Raw genomic sequence first — 17,387 nt, forward strand, 5'->3', positions numbered from 1 at the left:
ATGTTTTACTCCTGTTTCTATACATGCAGATGTATGTCCTGGTGACCAGTGAAAGTGCAGTTCTGACTCTCTGCCCATTCATTTAGATAGGAGCCTGATCTTGTTAGTCTGATATAGCTGCCCGGAGGCGTTGCCAAGATGGCGGCCGAGTGGCACGACTTGCCTAAAAAGACTTTGTTATAACTACCCAACCATTGGTCCGATAAACTTGAAATTTGGTATGCAGTGTCTTGTCCAAAGTGGCACAAGTACCTTTGAGAAAACTGGTCGCCATTAACCAATGAAGTTTGAGCACCTATTTGACAAGGTTAACGGAGGTCAATCGGAAAACAAAACTCAGTGGACATGTTTGACTTGTGGCCCTAAAGTTATGTAAAACATTTTAAAGAAATTGGCCACTAGTTGGCTCTTATGAGTTTTTTTGGCTCTATAATGACATGTTGTTTAACATATCCACACAATATGCATATAATTTGATAGAACTTGATATAATTTGATAGAACCTTTGACTCAAAAACCATCGCTGTCAATGAGATCAATTATTAAATAGTCTCGATCATGTAAAAAAAACTACTTTTGTGAACTATTCTTATTTTATTTTATTTTTATTTTTATTTTATTGTTTTGCATAAGCTCACTCAAACCACTGCAGTAATATTCTCTGGAATCTCAAGATCAATAATTATCAAAAAGGAAAATTGTCATTTGGTTAGCTATAACAGGGTCATTTAGAAAACATTATACCCCAAAGCCTATAAAACGTAAACAAAATCTCAAAACTTTACAAAACTTGGTGATAAAATGTGTCAGATGACTCTTAACAAGTAAGCACAGTTGCATGGAGATCAGACCATAGGTGAAGCTATAACAGTTAAAAAGCTTTCAGAAACACAATATTTTAAATTGCCTCAACTACTTGTGAACCAGTCCTGTTTTTTTAACTCAAAATCAGTCAAATCAGTGCAGCACTATTCTGTAGATTCTCTAGGTCAATAATTATAACTAAAAAAGAAAACGTTGAACATTTGCGTTTAATCAAATATAAACCAGTTCTTTTATAATATGTTCTTTACATTGTGTACCTAAAGCCTAAAATCCCAAAGGAGAACCCACATTGTCTCTCAAAACTGTGTAAAACGATGCATAATTTCATTCTAAACAAGCAAGCAAACTTTAAGAGAAATTGGGAAAAAAACGAAAATAAAATAACACTATAATAGTTATAAAGGTTATAAGGTGTTGTATGAGAAATTGCAATTATAACCACTAGATGTCAGCAGAAGACCACTAATGGGCTCAATACATGCATTAAAACAGTATTGTTCATAGATTTGATGGATTCATGCTTAGACATTATAACATCACTGTTATAACATTTAAAATCACATTTAGTCATGGCTTACCATTTAGTTCATACAGTTATCTTATTTTTTACAATTATGCCAAAATTATGATTACAGTGAAACCTGAAAATGACATAAAAACTCCTAAAAAAAGAAAACTTGCAATAAGAATTGAGTCACCTATCGTTTATGTCAGATATCTACATCTGAAACAAAATATGTGTGCATGTATGTCTGTATATGTATGTTTGGTTCTGCATGTATGTGTGTTTGTAAGAATGCTTATTGGAATATTAATATAATAGTTCAACCATTTCATTTTTTTTGTGTATGTATCTGTGAGCCTATTCTCCGTTTTAAATGTTTGTTTTTTTTTTTTTACTGTCAGCCATTCATCTAGGTTTGCCTAGACACTAAAAACAAACTACCTTAAAGGCCTTGTGTGCTTGAACCCCATAATTGCTGCTTGCAGGTCTATTCATAATTATTTGTCTTGTCTGGCCAAAGGTAAAATCACATTAATTCATTGGATTTTGTGACTGAGTGCAAGTTTATGTGGTCCACAGTAAATCTCACCATTCTTAGCTGGATTGAGCTCCACATTTTCTCTTTGTAATGGAACCAGCACACCCTCAGCCTGAAAGAGAAAGAGAGTGCTAACTAACCATGATGCTCTAGTTTATCTATTGAAAATATGTCAAACATCTATTGATGATACGTATGACCAAGTGAAATGAAAAATTGACATCAGACGTACCACCACTTTCAGCGGCTTTCTCACTCCATCAGTGTAGATAGAATCATATGCTGAAGCTTTCACCTCAATCATGTGATTTCCCAGTGTCATGGGAATAATCACATATGACACGGATATGCTGGAGCCTTTGTCAACATTTACTGTCGTTCTGTATTTGCCTTTCTTACTGGCAGAGCTGCAGACATCTTCTGTTTCCATGAACTCCACACGAACCTGGTGAAAACAGGTAAATGAGATTTAAATCACTTAAATATCTAGACAAAACTTCCAAACTAAATGCATATGAACTTTGTTATGAAATGTGAGATGATAGGATATATTTCTGTTTTAGCACAGAACAGTATCTTATACTTTTCTTCAGTTTGAGTCAAGATCAGCTCAGAGATCTAAGTGATTTAACTCCAGCAGAAATGTTTACTACAACGTGTATGGCTATTATGTACATAAAAACTGAATACATTTTTAATATTAAATCTGATCTACCTTCTGCTTCTTTGGGGTGTAGTTGTGAATAATGGCCCTGATTTCCAGTTGTTCGCTGCGCACAGCTGAGTAAGGCATCTTGAGGTCAATGAAAAGGCTTTTAAAAACAACCATCTCCTCAGGTTCTGCCACACAGATGCCTTTGAGGAGGAGCACAGACACACACAGAAGTTCTTAAAGCAGCAGATCCTGGATGCTAATGTTTTTTTTTCAGAGCATGTATTCTGGGTTTGCAGCTCGCCTTACCAAGTGTTGGTGACAGACTGACAGCCAAGATCTGCCAGGTAGTGATAGAGTCTTTCAGGTAGATCACCTTTTCTTTGGTTGGTATTTCACTGGAATATGCAATATATATGAGAAAATACAAATATGGAATATGAGAAATCACAAGTAAAACTAGAAACTTTTGAAGTAGAGTTCAAACACTTGTTTACCAGCCTAACAAAGACTTATGTTTTACCAGGGCAAGGTTCAGATGTTCATTTATTTATTTATTTTAAATATAAGCACATTCAGTACTGTTGTATATCCCTAATCCGTACCAATTAACATTTATCTATTAACTCTTAGTGGATGTTATTGCATGTTGTTGAGCAAAAGTAAACATTCTAGAGTGAGCCACATAAAATGCATAAAATAAAAAAATAATAGAAAAACAATGCATGCTCATTTTCGGAGGAAGTCATGAACTTGTCAGCTGAGATCATGGGATATTCTAAGACTTATATAATGTCTCCAAATCACCATTTGTCACATAGCTCAATCTCCTCCCAAAGCCAACTCTCAGGGAACTGTGTTCGTGACACGATCTCTTCAGAGTCTGTATAATAGTCGTCGTCATCATCACCTGTTGCAACAGATCAAGAAGAGAGATAAAAAAGGAAAAAATAATTTCACCATTTTTCTCTTTAGTGACTATCCACTTTCACTATCATCCATTATCACCACTTTCCAAACTACCCGAGACTCAAAATACCATTGTCAATCACTGCCACCAGATCCTTGTCCAAGTGAGAATCTGATGGTTCATTCTCAATTTATTTCATGAATTGAAAACATTGCACAAGTTAGCGTAGCCATCCGTTCCTATACTTACTACGAGCCAGAAGCAACTCCTCCTCTTTATCCTCCATGTCCTTGTGGGTTTTCATCTGGTTGCAGCAGTGCAGGAAGGCATCTACACAATCTTTTCCATCGACTATGTACCTGGATCTTCGGTCACACGTGTAGCCGAGTTTATTTTCCCTCATCCCATCAACACAGCACTGTTTCAGTTCAGCTTTTTCAGAGTATTTTTCAGCTGAGAAGACAATGTTAGTGTAGAACAATGAGGGGAGAATGAGAACTACAGAAATCCATAAAACATGAAAACGTGTTTGAGAACTGAGTTGACCTAAATTAAAAGAGCTTTGGATCTTTAACATAGTAAAGTTCCCGATATACTTAAATAAAAATAAATAAATAAATCATTCGAAACATCTTGCCAAACTAAATTTACTTAATCTTTCTGGCTGGTTAACAGCTTCAGACTACCATTGGTCTGTGACAATTATGGGTAGGTGTGGCTCTGAAAATCTTGTGAAAATCTTCTCTGGACCATTTTGTCTCTTTATTCTATTGAGGTCAGACATGAGTAAAAATACTAGTAGAATGTTACACAGTTTAATGCTGTAAAGCTGTTTGCCTTAAAGCAATGTGTTGTGTAAAGTGCAATGTGAATAAACGTGACATGTCTTGTCTAGAGTGCTGAGTTGGAGCAAACATGCACATTGCTATAACCCTGTGCTTTCTTAACTGCTGTTTTCTCACCACTGTTATTCTTTGCGCTATTCTGTTTTTGGGAGGAAAGCATGAAGCACATAATTACATATCCATTACTCCTAAGCAAAGAACAAAAATAGTATGAAAGTGACATTCAGCCAAGTATGGTGACTCATACTCAGAATACAGGCTCTGCATTTAACCCATCCAAAGTGCACACACAAAGCAGTGAACACACACACACACACACGCACACACACACACACACGCACACACACACACACACACACACACACGCACACACACACACACGCACACACACACACACGCACACACACGCACACACACACACACACCCGGAGCAGTTGGCAGCCATTTATGCTACGGTGCCCGGGGAGCAGTTGGGGGTTCGATGCCTTGCTCAAGGGCACCTCAGTCATGGTATTGAAGGTGGAGAGAGAACTGTATATGCACTCCCCCCACCTACAATTCCTGCCAGCCGAAGACTCAAACTCACAACCCTTTGATTGCGAGTCCAACTCTCTAACCATTAGGCCACGACTTCCCCAGCGTATATCAGGGACTTAAGAAAAAGCAAAATATCCTTTCTGGTTTGAATTGTAAGAGCAAAATCTGTGCAAATGTAGCTTCTCACTCAGTGAACTAGTGATCTTCTGGAGACTCTCAGCTCTTCGTCTTCTCATTGGAGGTTTGGGACAGTCGGGCACTAGAGGACAATTAATTTGAATTAATTATTTTATTGTAAATATACTTGGGTGATGTTATAGAATTTAAGAGCAATAAGACATATTTCGTAAACTTAATCCAAGTATATACCAAAACCACAGAACTAAGACATGGGGAGACAAATAAGAGAAAAGTTACAGTACAACATTCAAGATCTGACCAAAGACAAAAGAAACAAAGGGACAAAGTACATGTGAGAGAAAAAAGAAAACTTACTAGTGTAAGACACCTCAGATTTAAAGCCAAAAGTACAGTTAATGGGATTAAAAATGCCTTAGTTGAAGGACAGCTAAGTTACCCTTGAAAATTTCTTTGTCTAGTGAATAAAACTGTAGAATAAGATGATAATAATAGTAGTAGAAATAATAATAATAATAATAATAATAATAATAATAATAATAACAATACTTGTTCTGATGTTGGTGCCTCCTGCAGTGTTGGACTGAAATATCAGACCTGCATCAGTGAAAACCCCCATACGGTCCCTCCCACCTCCTGCTGTACAGCCGGTGTCATGCTTTTCTATGACGTCCCAGATCTAGAGGTGCAAAAAAAGACACCAGTGATGTGTGTTATAGCCCAAAAACATCATGTTACACTGTGGAGTTTGAAGAGGATCCTTCACCTGAGTCTGAGTGAGTCTGTTCTTATTAAGGACTTGCACAGCCTTGTCAACCACCACCAGACCAACTTTAGCTCCAGGATCTCCAGTTATTTCCAGCTTCACCTCATCTCCTGTGTCATAGGTATTCATCTTTTCCTTAACCTTAACTTGGAGCTGTAATTAAACAAGAGATGATGTGTCAGAAAAACAGACCTAGTTGACACATCAGCTACTTCTTGTGATGGTTGACTCACCTTTCCCATGCAAGTGTCTTTCACATCGACCCAGACTGAGTCAGACACCACCTCAGATGAGCCCACATGATAATAGGCCACAAAGCGGAAGGATGGCACCATTTCTTTGGTTACAGGCACAAGCAGAGACACTAAAGATTGTCCTCTTCGCTTAAACCTGTCTACGTTTACAATCTGACCTTTACTTAAGATCTGAAAAGGAAGCAGATGAGTACAAATATTGTTAGCAGCTTTGTGTGGTTTTAAACACAAGCTGTGGTAGTAATCAAACATAGATGCAATTAACTGTTACATTTGTCATACAGATGAATAAGAAATAACAATTATATTTACCATGTATGTGTAGTCTTGATCTTTGACTCCAGGACTCTGTCCAGTGTTCAGAAAGACTTTCATTGAATCACCCATCTGAAGCTCAGCAGCATCAATACCAATGTGCATGTAGTTTTTGGAGCCATCTTTGGGAATGTAGGCATGAGCTGTCATCTTCTTCACTGCCTGCTGACCGTCTGTTAATTGTGGATCTTTGGTCTTTGCCTGAAAAAAAAGCATGCTGATCCACACAGACAATAATTAAATGTAAATAAACAGCTTATTGCACATCTTGGCAGGTCTTACAGTGATCTCTTGTGTAGAAGATCCTCCCAGAGTGTTGACTGTAACCTTCGCAATGCCATTGTGTTTTGTTTTACCTTTGACAGCCCCCTGACTGGCTACCACTTCCACTTCCACATTCACAGCAGGCGTCTGGTCAGGATTTGTTACATAGACCTTTTTTTAAAACGTAGTCCAAAACAAGAGTGATCTCTGTTAATAAATTGATGAAATTGTTTCTCATTTCCTATAACCCTTCAGGATCTCAACTATCTTAGCAATGTTTTATACCGAGATGTCGAAGGGCATTCCAGGTTTGAAGAATTGTGTTGTTTTTTTGAAGTGAATGGTGTACGGTGACGTCACAATCGGAATACCTCTCCTTTCTGCTTCCACCATTTCACTGCCTGAAACACACAAATGACTAGCTTCTCGCATTCAATCACACACATTTATGTAAACGTGCATACATATGTACAGTATCTGTTGAGTCTTACCACTTTCTGTTAAAACACTGACAGAAACATAGATTGATTTTCCAACCAGCTGGTTAATGTTTGGAAAGGTCTTAGTGATCATCTGATTTGTCAGTTCTGCAGAACCCTCTCCTTTAATGATCTTTTCATATGAGAAAGAAAAAATGACAAGATGCAGTGAACAGTTTTAAATTTCTTTCTTTAAATTGTCCTCTAAATGAGGAGAAATTGGACTTATCCTAACTTGGAAGATGTTAAATGTCTCTCACCTGAACTTTTTTCAGAGATGCAGGAATACTTATTTTCTTCTCACCGTCCATCACACCAAACACCACAAACGCATTGCCATCCACCTTCTGTCCAAACAGGTACCTATAAAAGTACATCCAATTTCAGCTGTAAAAACTGATTACTAGTTCAAATTAACTTCACTTAGTGTAACTTAACCATGTCTAGTTGATTCAGGCATATTAAAAGTAAGGGAACACTTAATCATCACAGTATAACACCAAGTCAGTTAAACTCCAAGGATATCAATCTGTTCAACTGACCCTTTGCAAAGACCTGTCCACCTTAGTTACTGTTACTATGTCCGAAAAGCCATGCTGCTCTCACACCACACATCATCTTCTCACACGGTGGAAAATACATCGCAGAGCAAAGTGGAAATAGACAACACCCTGACAGCAAGACAGAGCTGTTCACTTTTGGTTAGAAACAAAGTCTTGTTTTGACTTTTTTTTTTTTTTTTTTTTTTTAAAGAAATTAAATAAATAATATTTTGTGGCTCTTTAATCTGTCAGGACAGATCCCTGTATTGCCTCAGTTCAAGCAGCACATGAACCGATAAACTTTTTATTTTCTTTCATTTATACAGTCGAAGGATGTCAATGAACACCATTTTCAAGGATTGGTTTTAAAGGAATTTAAGTTAATTTGATCGATCTTTTCACTAAATATGATCCTTATTCCATGGGATCATTAAGAGCCCATTAAAGCTGAATTGAAACTGATATTTGGACCTTCAGTCCGTTTATCCCCTTGAAGTACACAATATGTAGAAAAATACTGTAAAGTTTTCCTCAAAAACCATAATTTCTTTTTGACTGAAGAAAGACATCAATGTCTTGGATGACATAGGGGTGGGAGGTAAAGCATCGCAGAATTTTTATTTTGGAATTGAGCTAATGCTTTAAAGTCACAACTAAGCTGCCAGCGGCCAACAGTGCATTTACCATGTTTGATCAATCAAGTCTTCACAAATCAACACTTTATTTGCTTACAATAAAATCCATAGATGTAAAATGCTTCAAGCATACCACAATCACTTATATATTTTTCCAGTTAAAAGTAACAACAATTAAAACACACCATTATTTTTGCTCAAAGATTATGAGTAATACATCAAAAGAAACGGTTTATTTGTGTACACTCACAATAACAACAAAATAAATAAATAAAATAAAGAAAACACTATAAAAGTCACATTATCCACATAGCAACATTGTGTCGGCCCAGATCTGGCCCACATCTGGCACCCGTGGAAAGATGATCTGTCCCACATGCAGTGTGGAATGATGGCACTTGGGCGGACCGCTCCTGTTGAGAAGCACCCGGCTGCAGCCTGCAGATCAAGGCGGGGCTGCACCTGGGGCGGGGTTGCACGTGCAGTCCAACCCCATACCTACTCTGATTGGTTCAATCGTCTTTCATAGACTTACATGATAGGAAATGTGTGCGTAGTTGGTGTAGGACGGAGAAAATGGTTTAAAAAGCTAAAAACGCTGTACAGTTTTATAAAGCCTTCATAATGCACACAAAAAAAAAAAACATTTGGCTGTAACTCGCCATGTCCCTGAAATGATTGTGTTGTTTAATTAAGCTGATCTTTAGGCTAACATACGAATATAGTAAATGAATTGGGTTTATAATCCACAGTAAGATGATCAGGTCTTCAGATGGAAGAATTAATTATGAATTAAATAATTTTAGAAAATTTTATTATTTCATATCATCAGAGTATGAGAAAGGAAAATGAAAGGGGTGTATCATTACTGTTTTAATTTATATAGCATGACAAGACAATTATTGTTACATATAATTATCCGTCATGCAGTTGATAAATTACACTGCAATAGACTAATGTGCCTGCCAATTAAATTTTTATGAAACTTTTCATTTTCTTTAATACATTGCAAAACATAGACTTTTTCTCCCCTTTATTTCAGGAAAATACGCTGCTCCTTGTTATTTGAAAGTGAAGAAATCGACTTTTATTTCTATCGGCCAGTGATGATTCTGAAAGGACATACCTGTAAACCGTTGCTATAGTAACGAACACAATTTCATGATAATTGTGCTCTTATTTTAGTGCAGTCTCACAGCCACTGTCAAATATTGAGATAAACTTTATAAAGTATCATCTATTTATATTAAATTGGTATATTCTCCGATATCCATTTTGTGACCATTGAGTCGATTATTTTCAATCAGCTGGAATGATTCGGGACATTCTAGGTTTAACGTGGCTTAATGCATTAAAACAGTGTTTTTAAAAGACCAAACTCAGTAAACAAATTAATAATAAAGCACTCTATTCACTGACAGGCAGATGAGTCCAGAATAAGAATGCAATGCGTTTAATTACGTTTTAAGCGTTTTCCTCCCATAGAAAACCATTAGACTAAAATGAAAACGCGTAACGTGGCGTAATGCATTAAAACGTGTTTTAAAAAGACCAAACTCAGTAAACATTTTTAATAGCACATTTTAATTACAGACAAGCAGGTTATGGGTGGAAATTAAACGCTTTGTGTTCATATTCTGTGCTCATATCTGCTTGTCTGTGAATAGAATGCTTTATTAATTATTTGTTTACTGAGTTTGGTCTTTTTAAAACACTGTTTTAATGCATAAAGCCACTAACTTTCACTTTAAGTGTGCTTTTAGAATGTCCCAATTATTCATTTGTGAATTAATCTGGTCAAGAAGAGTAAATTTGCAGCAGCTAACATCTCTTGATTCAATAAATCAGACATAGTGAGTCAAGTTAACAATAAAAAAAGCATTAGAGTAAAGGCTTTATAAAACTTTACAGCGTTTTTAGCTTTTTAAACAGCATTCTCCATCCTACACCAACTACGCACACATTTCCTATCATGTATGTTTTTGAAAGACGATCGAACCAATCAGAGTAGGTATGCAGCCCCGCCCCAGGTGCAGCCCCACCTCGATCTGCAGGCTTCAGCCGGGTGTACTTGCTCCTGTTTGCCAGATTTGAGCCACAAGCAGGCCATAGCAATGCCACATGTCAGCCAAGAGTAAAGATATTAACCAGAACTGGACCTTATCTGAGCCACAAAATGAAAAAATAAAGTAAATCTGGTTTAGTAATAAGAGAAGCTGGTAAAGCTGTTTGTGGAGTTGTTTATTCCTCCTCTGCTGAGATCTCCAGAGATTTAATGTCTTCTTTTATCTTCAGTTGATTTCATCTAAGGTTGTGGCTGAAGTCAGTTGTAGTTCTTGTGTTTCTGCTTATCTCTTTTTCTGTTCTCTTCTTTCCTACAGTGATTCTGCTTGTTAACAGGCTTTTTAAGGCTGAAATTACTTCATATTTAATATACACATATTTCGTGGCTCAGATAAGGTCAATTTCTGGTTAATTTCTTTACTCTTGGCTGACATGTGGCATTGCTATGGCCTGTTTGTGGCTCAAATCTGGCAAACAGGAGCGGTGCGCCGAAGTGCCATCATTCCACGCTGCATGTGGGCCAGATCATCTTTTCACGGGGTGCCAGATGTGGGCCGGATCTGGGCCAACACAATGTTGCTATGTGGGGAGGCACCTGTATATAGAAAGATCAAAAGGTCTTCTCTTAAAACAACAACAAAAAAACATTCAAATTGAAAAAAGTGCATTTCCCTCTGAAGGCACATCCACTGTACTGTGGAGATGGCTAGTCAGAATCATCAGAAACTGGCTCTACACGGAGGTTGTAAAACCTCGCAAAGGTGTTGGGTGTCGCCCAGCCCGCAGCTCGACAGATGTCTGCCAGAGAGGCGCCATGCGCCAGTGCATAGGGGGAGGCCACACTCCGTGTGGAGTGGGCCCTCACTCCCAGGGGGCACGGCTTGCCTTGGGAATGGTATGCCAAGGCGATGGCCTCCACTATCTAGTGGGCCAACCTCTGCTTAGAGACAGCCTTCCCCTTCTGCTTACCTCCAAAGCAGACCAGGAGCTGCTCAGAGCTTCTAAAGCTCCAGATGTGGTCCATGTATATGCGAAGCGCTCTTACGGGACACAGCAATGGCAAGGCTGGATCTGCCTCCTCCAGGGGCAGCGCTTGCAGGTTCACCACCTGGTCTCGGAAGGGAGTGGTGGGAACCTTGGGCACGTATCCAGGCCGGGGTCTCAGGACAACGTGAGAGTAGGCCTGCCCGAACACAAGGCACTCTTCACTTGCCGAAAATGCTTGGAGGTCCCCGACCCTCTTGATGGAAGTGAGCACGATCAGGAGCGCTGTCTTGAGAGACAGGAACTTAAGCTCGACAGAATCCAGCGGCTCAAAGGGACCCCTCTGAAGTCCTGCCAGGACAATAGAGAGGTCCCAGGAGGGAATCAGGGGTGTCCTAGGAGGATGTAACCTTCTGGCACCCCTCAGGAATCTAATGATCAGGTCATGCCTCCCCAGGGACCGGCCGTCCACTGCATTGTGATGGGCTGCAATGGCAGCCACATACACTTTCAGGGTGGAGGGTGACAGCCCACGCTCCAACCTTTCTTGCAGGAAAGAAAGCACGACTCTGACCGGGCATCTTTGGGGGTCTTCTCCCGTCCAGAAGCCACACATGGAGGTTCCAGAGATCTGGACACGGGTGCCAAATGGTGCCAAGCCCCTGAGAGAGAAGGTCCCTCCTCAGGGGGATGCGCCAGGGAGGGGCTGTCACGAGGAGCATGAGTTCCGAAAACCAGGTCCGGGTGGGCCAGTAAGGCCACCCAACAGGACCTGTTCCTGGTCCTCCCTGACCTTGCACAGTGTCTGTACGAGCAGGCTCACTGGGAAACGCATACTTGCGTAAAGCCCGAGGCCAGCTGTGTGCCACTGCATCTGTACCCAGGGGGGCCTGGGACAGGGAATAGTACAGCTGGCAGTGGGAGGACTCATGGGAAGCAAACAGGTCTACCTGGGCTTCCCCGAATCAACTCCAGATCAGCTGGACCGTCTGGGGATGGAGTCACCATTCCCCGGGGAAAGTGAGCTGTCGTGAGAGAGCGTCGGCTGCACGATTGAGCTCCCCCGGGATGTGGATAGCGTGCAGCGACTTGAGCCGCGTCTGACTCCAGAGGAGGAGATGACGGGCGAGTTGAGACATGCGACGTGATCGTAGACCGCCCTGTCGGTTGATGTCAAAACAGCCGCGGTGTTGTACGTGCGGTGTTGTCCAGCAACAGCAGATGAAACCGACGTAAAGAAAAGCTGCCTGCCCGGTGCATGTCGCGCCCCAGCTTGAGTTGGAGTCATCTGTTGTGACAACAACATGCCGGGACACTTGTTCTAAGGGCATGCCGGTCCGTAGAAAGGCAAGGTCCGACCAGGGGCTGAATTGGCGGTGACACATCGGTGTGATGGTGACACGATGTGTACCGCGGCGCCATGCCCATCTCAGGACTCGGGAGTGCAACCAGTGCTGAAGTGGCCTCATATGGAGCAACCCTAGCGGCGTGACTGTGGCTGCGGATGCCATATGCCCCAGGAGCCTCTGAAAGTGTTTCAGTGGTACCACTGTCCTGCCTCTGAAGGAACTCAGGCAGTTCAGCACTGACTGGGCACGCTCGCTGGTGAGCCGTGCCGTCATACTCACCGAGTCTAACTCCATACCGAGATAAGAGATTCACTGCACAGGGGAGAGCTTGCTCTTCTCTCGGTTGACATGAAGCCCCAACTGACTGAGGTGCCAGAGCACCAAGTCCCTGTGATCGCACAACTGCTCTCGGGACCATGCCATAATGAGCCAGTCATCCTGACGCCCACTTCCCAGAGTGGGGCAAGGGCGCCCTCTGCGAGCTTCGTGAAGACACGGGGGACAGGGAGAGCTCGAAGGGGAGGACCTTGTACTGCTATGCCTGGCCCTCGAATGCAAACCGCAGAAAGGGTCTGTGGTGAGGGAGGATCGAGACATGAATGTACGCGTCTTTCAGGTCGATCGCTGCAAACCAGTCCTGGGGCTGAACGCATTTGAGAATGCATTTCTGCGTCAGCATCTTGAACGGGAGCTTGGGCAGGGCCCGATTCAAGACTTGCAGATCCAGGATAGGCCGAAGGCCACCGCTTTTCTCGGGTACGATGAAGAAAGGGCTGTGAAACCCCGCCCTCATCTCGGCTGGAGGGACCGGCTCATTTGCATCCTTCGCCAGCAGGATCCCGGACTGCCACCAAAGTCTCGAGGATGCCATTGAACTTGGGAGGTCGCCGGGCGAATTGAATCGCGTAACCGACCAGGGTCAGAGAACAGAAGGACGTCTTTAAAAAGACGCGAATCGTCCGCGATTTGCTCTTTTAAGAAATCTGCTCTCTTGGTTGAAGCGCCCAGGGGAATCGCTGAAAGGGACACCGCTGTTTGCACCGTACCACCAACCAGAAAAGCTTCCCGACACAGCAGATGAATGGCTTTGTGGAGTATAACAGCTTTCATACAGCCACTCGGCTCCGAAGCAAAAATCTAATGAGTGGATGCACCTGTCGCCTTATTTATACCCGCTGACACGGGTAGTGGCTCAGGTATGTTAAATCCACTAACCAATTTTAATTGGCGTTTTCTCTTAAACTCAGAGATGATTGGCCTCCCAAGTGAGACCCCATATGTCGTTCGACATAACTCGTAGTGACCGACAGATAGGGAACTAAGTGTTACCTTATTTATTATTGTTATTTATTTATTTTTTGAACAGTGCACTATATTATTTATGAATTAAACAAGATCAATAAATGCTGTAAAAATGTATTTGTTAGTTTCTAAAACATAACGCATTGATTACCTTAAGTTAAGTTAAGTTTCAGTGCAGATCTACTGGGCAGTGACTAACACAATAGAAACAATGTTCATACTACCAAAAAACAGAATTAACCACAACTCAAAGTCATTAATCTTGAGAAAAGATTAATGTCTCTGTTACTTTGGAAGTTTTACTATCTCAACACGGAAATAAAAGTTTTTTTTTTTTTTTTTTTGGTTGTAGTGCATTAATTTGTGGTTTACACATAGATCTATTTTAAATCAAAGCATTGACACTGTAGATTAATTTTCAATAAAGTGAAGTAGAATATATTTTCTCTTACTTGGCTTCAATGTCGACTGTCAGACTCTGATCACCCACATAGAAGAATGACTTGCTGGGCTTTAATTTGACTTCAAATGTTGGAAGTACTAAAACCACACCAGACAAACAAATAAATAAATAAAAAAATACTTATCAAATCTTACACAACAAGATTTTGTTGACTAAGGTCTTACCATATTCTTTGACCTCAAAGTCTGCAGTAAACTTCTTCTGAGGAGTGTTTGAGAATAGTGTGATAATCTTCCAGATCCCAGGACTGAAACAAACAGAAACACATCCAGAATCATGCACATGAAAACAGGGGATAACGTACCATAAACAGAGTTTTTCTGCTGTTTATTGATAAATAATTAAACCATATACTGTACAAATAAACCACAAATATATATATATATATGAATAGCTTCATTCCTGATATTGTTTTACACACCTGGCAATCTCAGGAATGAGATATTTTCCAGACTTCATTCCTTTGACTGGAAATATCTTCTCTGATGAAATTGTGATGCCTTGAGGATTCTTCAGAAACACAGAAATCAGCATTAACACAAATCATGCTCATACAGATGAAATGTCATTAATGAGAGTGTTGGTGTGTGTGTGTGTGTGTGTGTGTGTGTGTGTGTGTGTGTGTGTGTGTGTGTGTGTGTGTGTGTGTGTGTGTGTGAAACAACAGTGTTTACCATGATTTCCACTGTGATTCCCGACTGACTGAGTGGTTCCAGGTTGGGCGTCAAAGAGAAAATCCTGTACTGAACTGCAAAAGAGGCCAAAGCAGAAACTGGAACACTTTGTTTGAAAGTTAAATGTATTATGATTGTGGTTGTTGTTGTGTGTTAAATGTGTTAAAAATTGCACCATCAATAGTTCACAATATCTAACAACTAGAACAGTATAATAGCATATCTTGTATTCCAACATATAATATGTTTTTTTTTTAAACTTAGCTTCAAATTTGACACATTTTAAACTTAACCTCAGATTTGACACAATGTAATTCATAGTCACTTAAAGACTTTCTTCATACAAAATAATTTCAGTTTAAAAATTAAATTAAAACCTCATCCTTTTAAAAAGTAAATACACCCATTTTGTGGAACCACCCAGAGGCCACTGACACTACAGATGTGCTACTGTAAATTTGAATTGCTAGTATATTGTGCGCATGCACTAGGGATGTCAATGAGCAATGTCATTAAGCAGTTTAATTTTAGGCTGCATGCAGCTTGTGCACAAAACATGTGCAAGCGGCTGTGAGTGACGTGACGGGGCTAAAACATTTGGAAAAGTATTCACTAACATACAATTTACACATGTAATGTGATCCAAACTTTAAAAGTACATTAAAACAGAAACAATACAAAGTTATTTTGTATTGAAAATGTACACACAATCTATATGATCTCATGCTGAAGAAACACATTTCAAATTCACATTGTGCATTCAAGGGATACTCCACCCCTAAATAAACATTTTGTCATTAATGACTTACCCCCATGTCATTCCAAACTAGTGGTTGCATGACTAGTTATTTCTGCTAGTCGATTTCTTATAAAAAAAAAAAAAAACACTTTAGTTACTTGACTACTTGGGGTTCATGTTACTGTAAATGAAAATACATTAAATAGTTCTTATCAATAAATGCATATTAATTCATAGCCTTGTGCAACAATTACATACGTAAATTATGTTCAGAAGGTGAACGGAGCTTTTACGGGTTTGGAACGACATGGGGGTAAGTGATTAACCCTAAATCAGGCAACATGACCCACGAGTCACATAGTTTTTATTGTCTTTTTTGGGGCATAAAAACACTTTATTAAATCCTTTTATAATTTATCAATGCCTGGTCTTTTTCAAGTATGCTGGGCACATGCTTCAAGTTTTCAGTGATCTATTAGTCAGCCTGATCTAAATCCAACAAGGCTGCCAGTGGTGGAGAACATTCAGATTTTGAGGTAGGTAATTATGTATAAAACTTACTTTTCTTTTGGAAAAAAAAAATATATATATATTACTGCTAATATTAATTCTGAGCATTGTCTTAGGGTGCTGAAGAAAAAAAAAATGAGTCATATGTTGTTTATGTTATTATTTAGCACGCTTTGAAATGTATGTGACTCCTGAGTCACGTTGCCTGTTTAGGGTATAAAAAAGAGAGTATGGGTATATTGAGAATATACGTAACACTATACAAAATTTAAATGGTTGTAATTTAAGAATGTTTTGGCATAAGTTTGGTCTTATTTAAAAAAGAAAAAGTAACTTCAAAAAACAATTACATTTACTCTAAATCAAATGTACTCTAAATATTTTATATAAAATATATATTTTACAAAATAATTTAATACTTAATTTAATACTTTAATAATACTCTAAAATTACTATCATATCAAAGTCATATGTCTAATCAATTTGTGTTCTAAATTTTAATTTGATATCACAAAATTTAACTTCCCAAGAGATTTTTAGGCGTTGTACCAAAAATAGCCACTGGGTGTTTTTTATGCATTCTCCTGTATCAAAGAGACTCAGAACTTTCCGATGATATGTGTTTTGTCAAGATGAGAAAAGTTTTTTTTATAGAGTAGTTCAAATAAATTGTGTAATAAAAAACCTGACACCACCCACTAGGTGAGGAGCTTGTTAAAATAAATGAATGACTTGGTCCTTTTTTTATACCCTAATCAGGCAATGTGACCTGGGAGTCACAACTCATAAAATCCAAAATTTATAAAATATTTCTAAAATTATTTTGGATATGTTTTACTTAAGCTCAGATGATATAAAAAATGACATCCAAATATTTGTTGCTTATCATTTTCCACTCTTGCCTGTTTAAGGGTTAAATACAAAATGTTAATTTTGGGTGAGTACACAGCAAAATCTCCAGTGTTAATTTAACACTCTGAGTGTGGACACACATAAACACTGAAGCATTGTTAAAAGTAACACTGAAGCAGAGTTGAAGTTAATGAGATAATTAAGAAGTTAATTGAGTTATGATTGAGCATTATTAAAGACACCTG

At 39.3% G+C, this 17,387-nt stretch overlaps 1 protein-coding gene across 1 annotated transcript in view; it reads right to left on the minus strand.

The window, feature by feature from the left end:
* LOC113097363 (complement C3-like) overlaps window positions 1–17,387 on the minus strand; it is a 40,485-nt gene that overhangs the window by 20,822 nt on the left and 2,276 nt on the right. The window contains exons 4-22 of the mRNA XM_026262613.1: window positions 15,042–15,115; window positions 14,789–14,877; window positions 14,532–14,614; window positions 14,357–14,444; window positions 7,289–7,391; window positions 7,041–7,161; window positions 6,835–6,950; window positions 6,568–6,720; window positions 6,283–6,486; window positions 5,950–6,141; window positions 5,717–5,869; window positions 5,500–5,629; window positions 5,000–5,071; window positions 3,680–3,883; window positions 3,328–3,430; window positions 2,830–2,918; window positions 2,584–2,723; window positions 2,101–2,313; window positions 1,920–1,980 (exon numbers count right to left, since the gene is read on the minus strand). Coding sequence (XP_026118398.1) covers window positions 1,920–1,980; window positions 2,101–2,313; window positions 2,584–2,723; window positions 2,830–2,918; window positions 3,328–3,430; window positions 3,680–3,883; window positions 5,000–5,071; window positions 5,500–5,629; window positions 5,717–5,869; window positions 5,950–6,141; window positions 6,283–6,486; window positions 6,568–6,720; window positions 6,835–6,950; window positions 7,041–7,161; window positions 7,289–7,391; window positions 14,357–14,444; window positions 14,532–14,614; window positions 14,789–14,877; window positions 15,042–15,115 — 2,388 coding nt within the window. The remainder of the gene's footprint in view (window positions 1–1,919; window positions 1,981–2,100; window positions 2,314–2,583; window positions 2,724–2,829; window positions 2,919–3,327; window positions 3,431–3,679; window positions 3,884–4,999; window positions 5,072–5,499; window positions 5,630–5,716; window positions 5,870–5,949; window positions 6,142–6,282; window positions 6,487–6,567; window positions 6,721–6,834; window positions 6,951–7,040; window positions 7,162–7,288; window positions 7,392–14,356; window positions 14,445–14,531; window positions 14,615–14,788; window positions 14,878–15,041; window positions 15,116–17,387) is intronic.

This window comes from Carassius auratus, unplaced genomic scaffold, assembly GCF_003368295.1.
Source record: "Carassius auratus strain Wakin unplaced genomic scaffold, ASM336829v1 scaf_tig00216192, whole genome shotgun sequence".
Taxonomy (NCBI): Eukaryota; Metazoa; Chordata; class Actinopteri; order Cypriniformes; family Cyprinidae; genus Carassius; species Carassius auratus.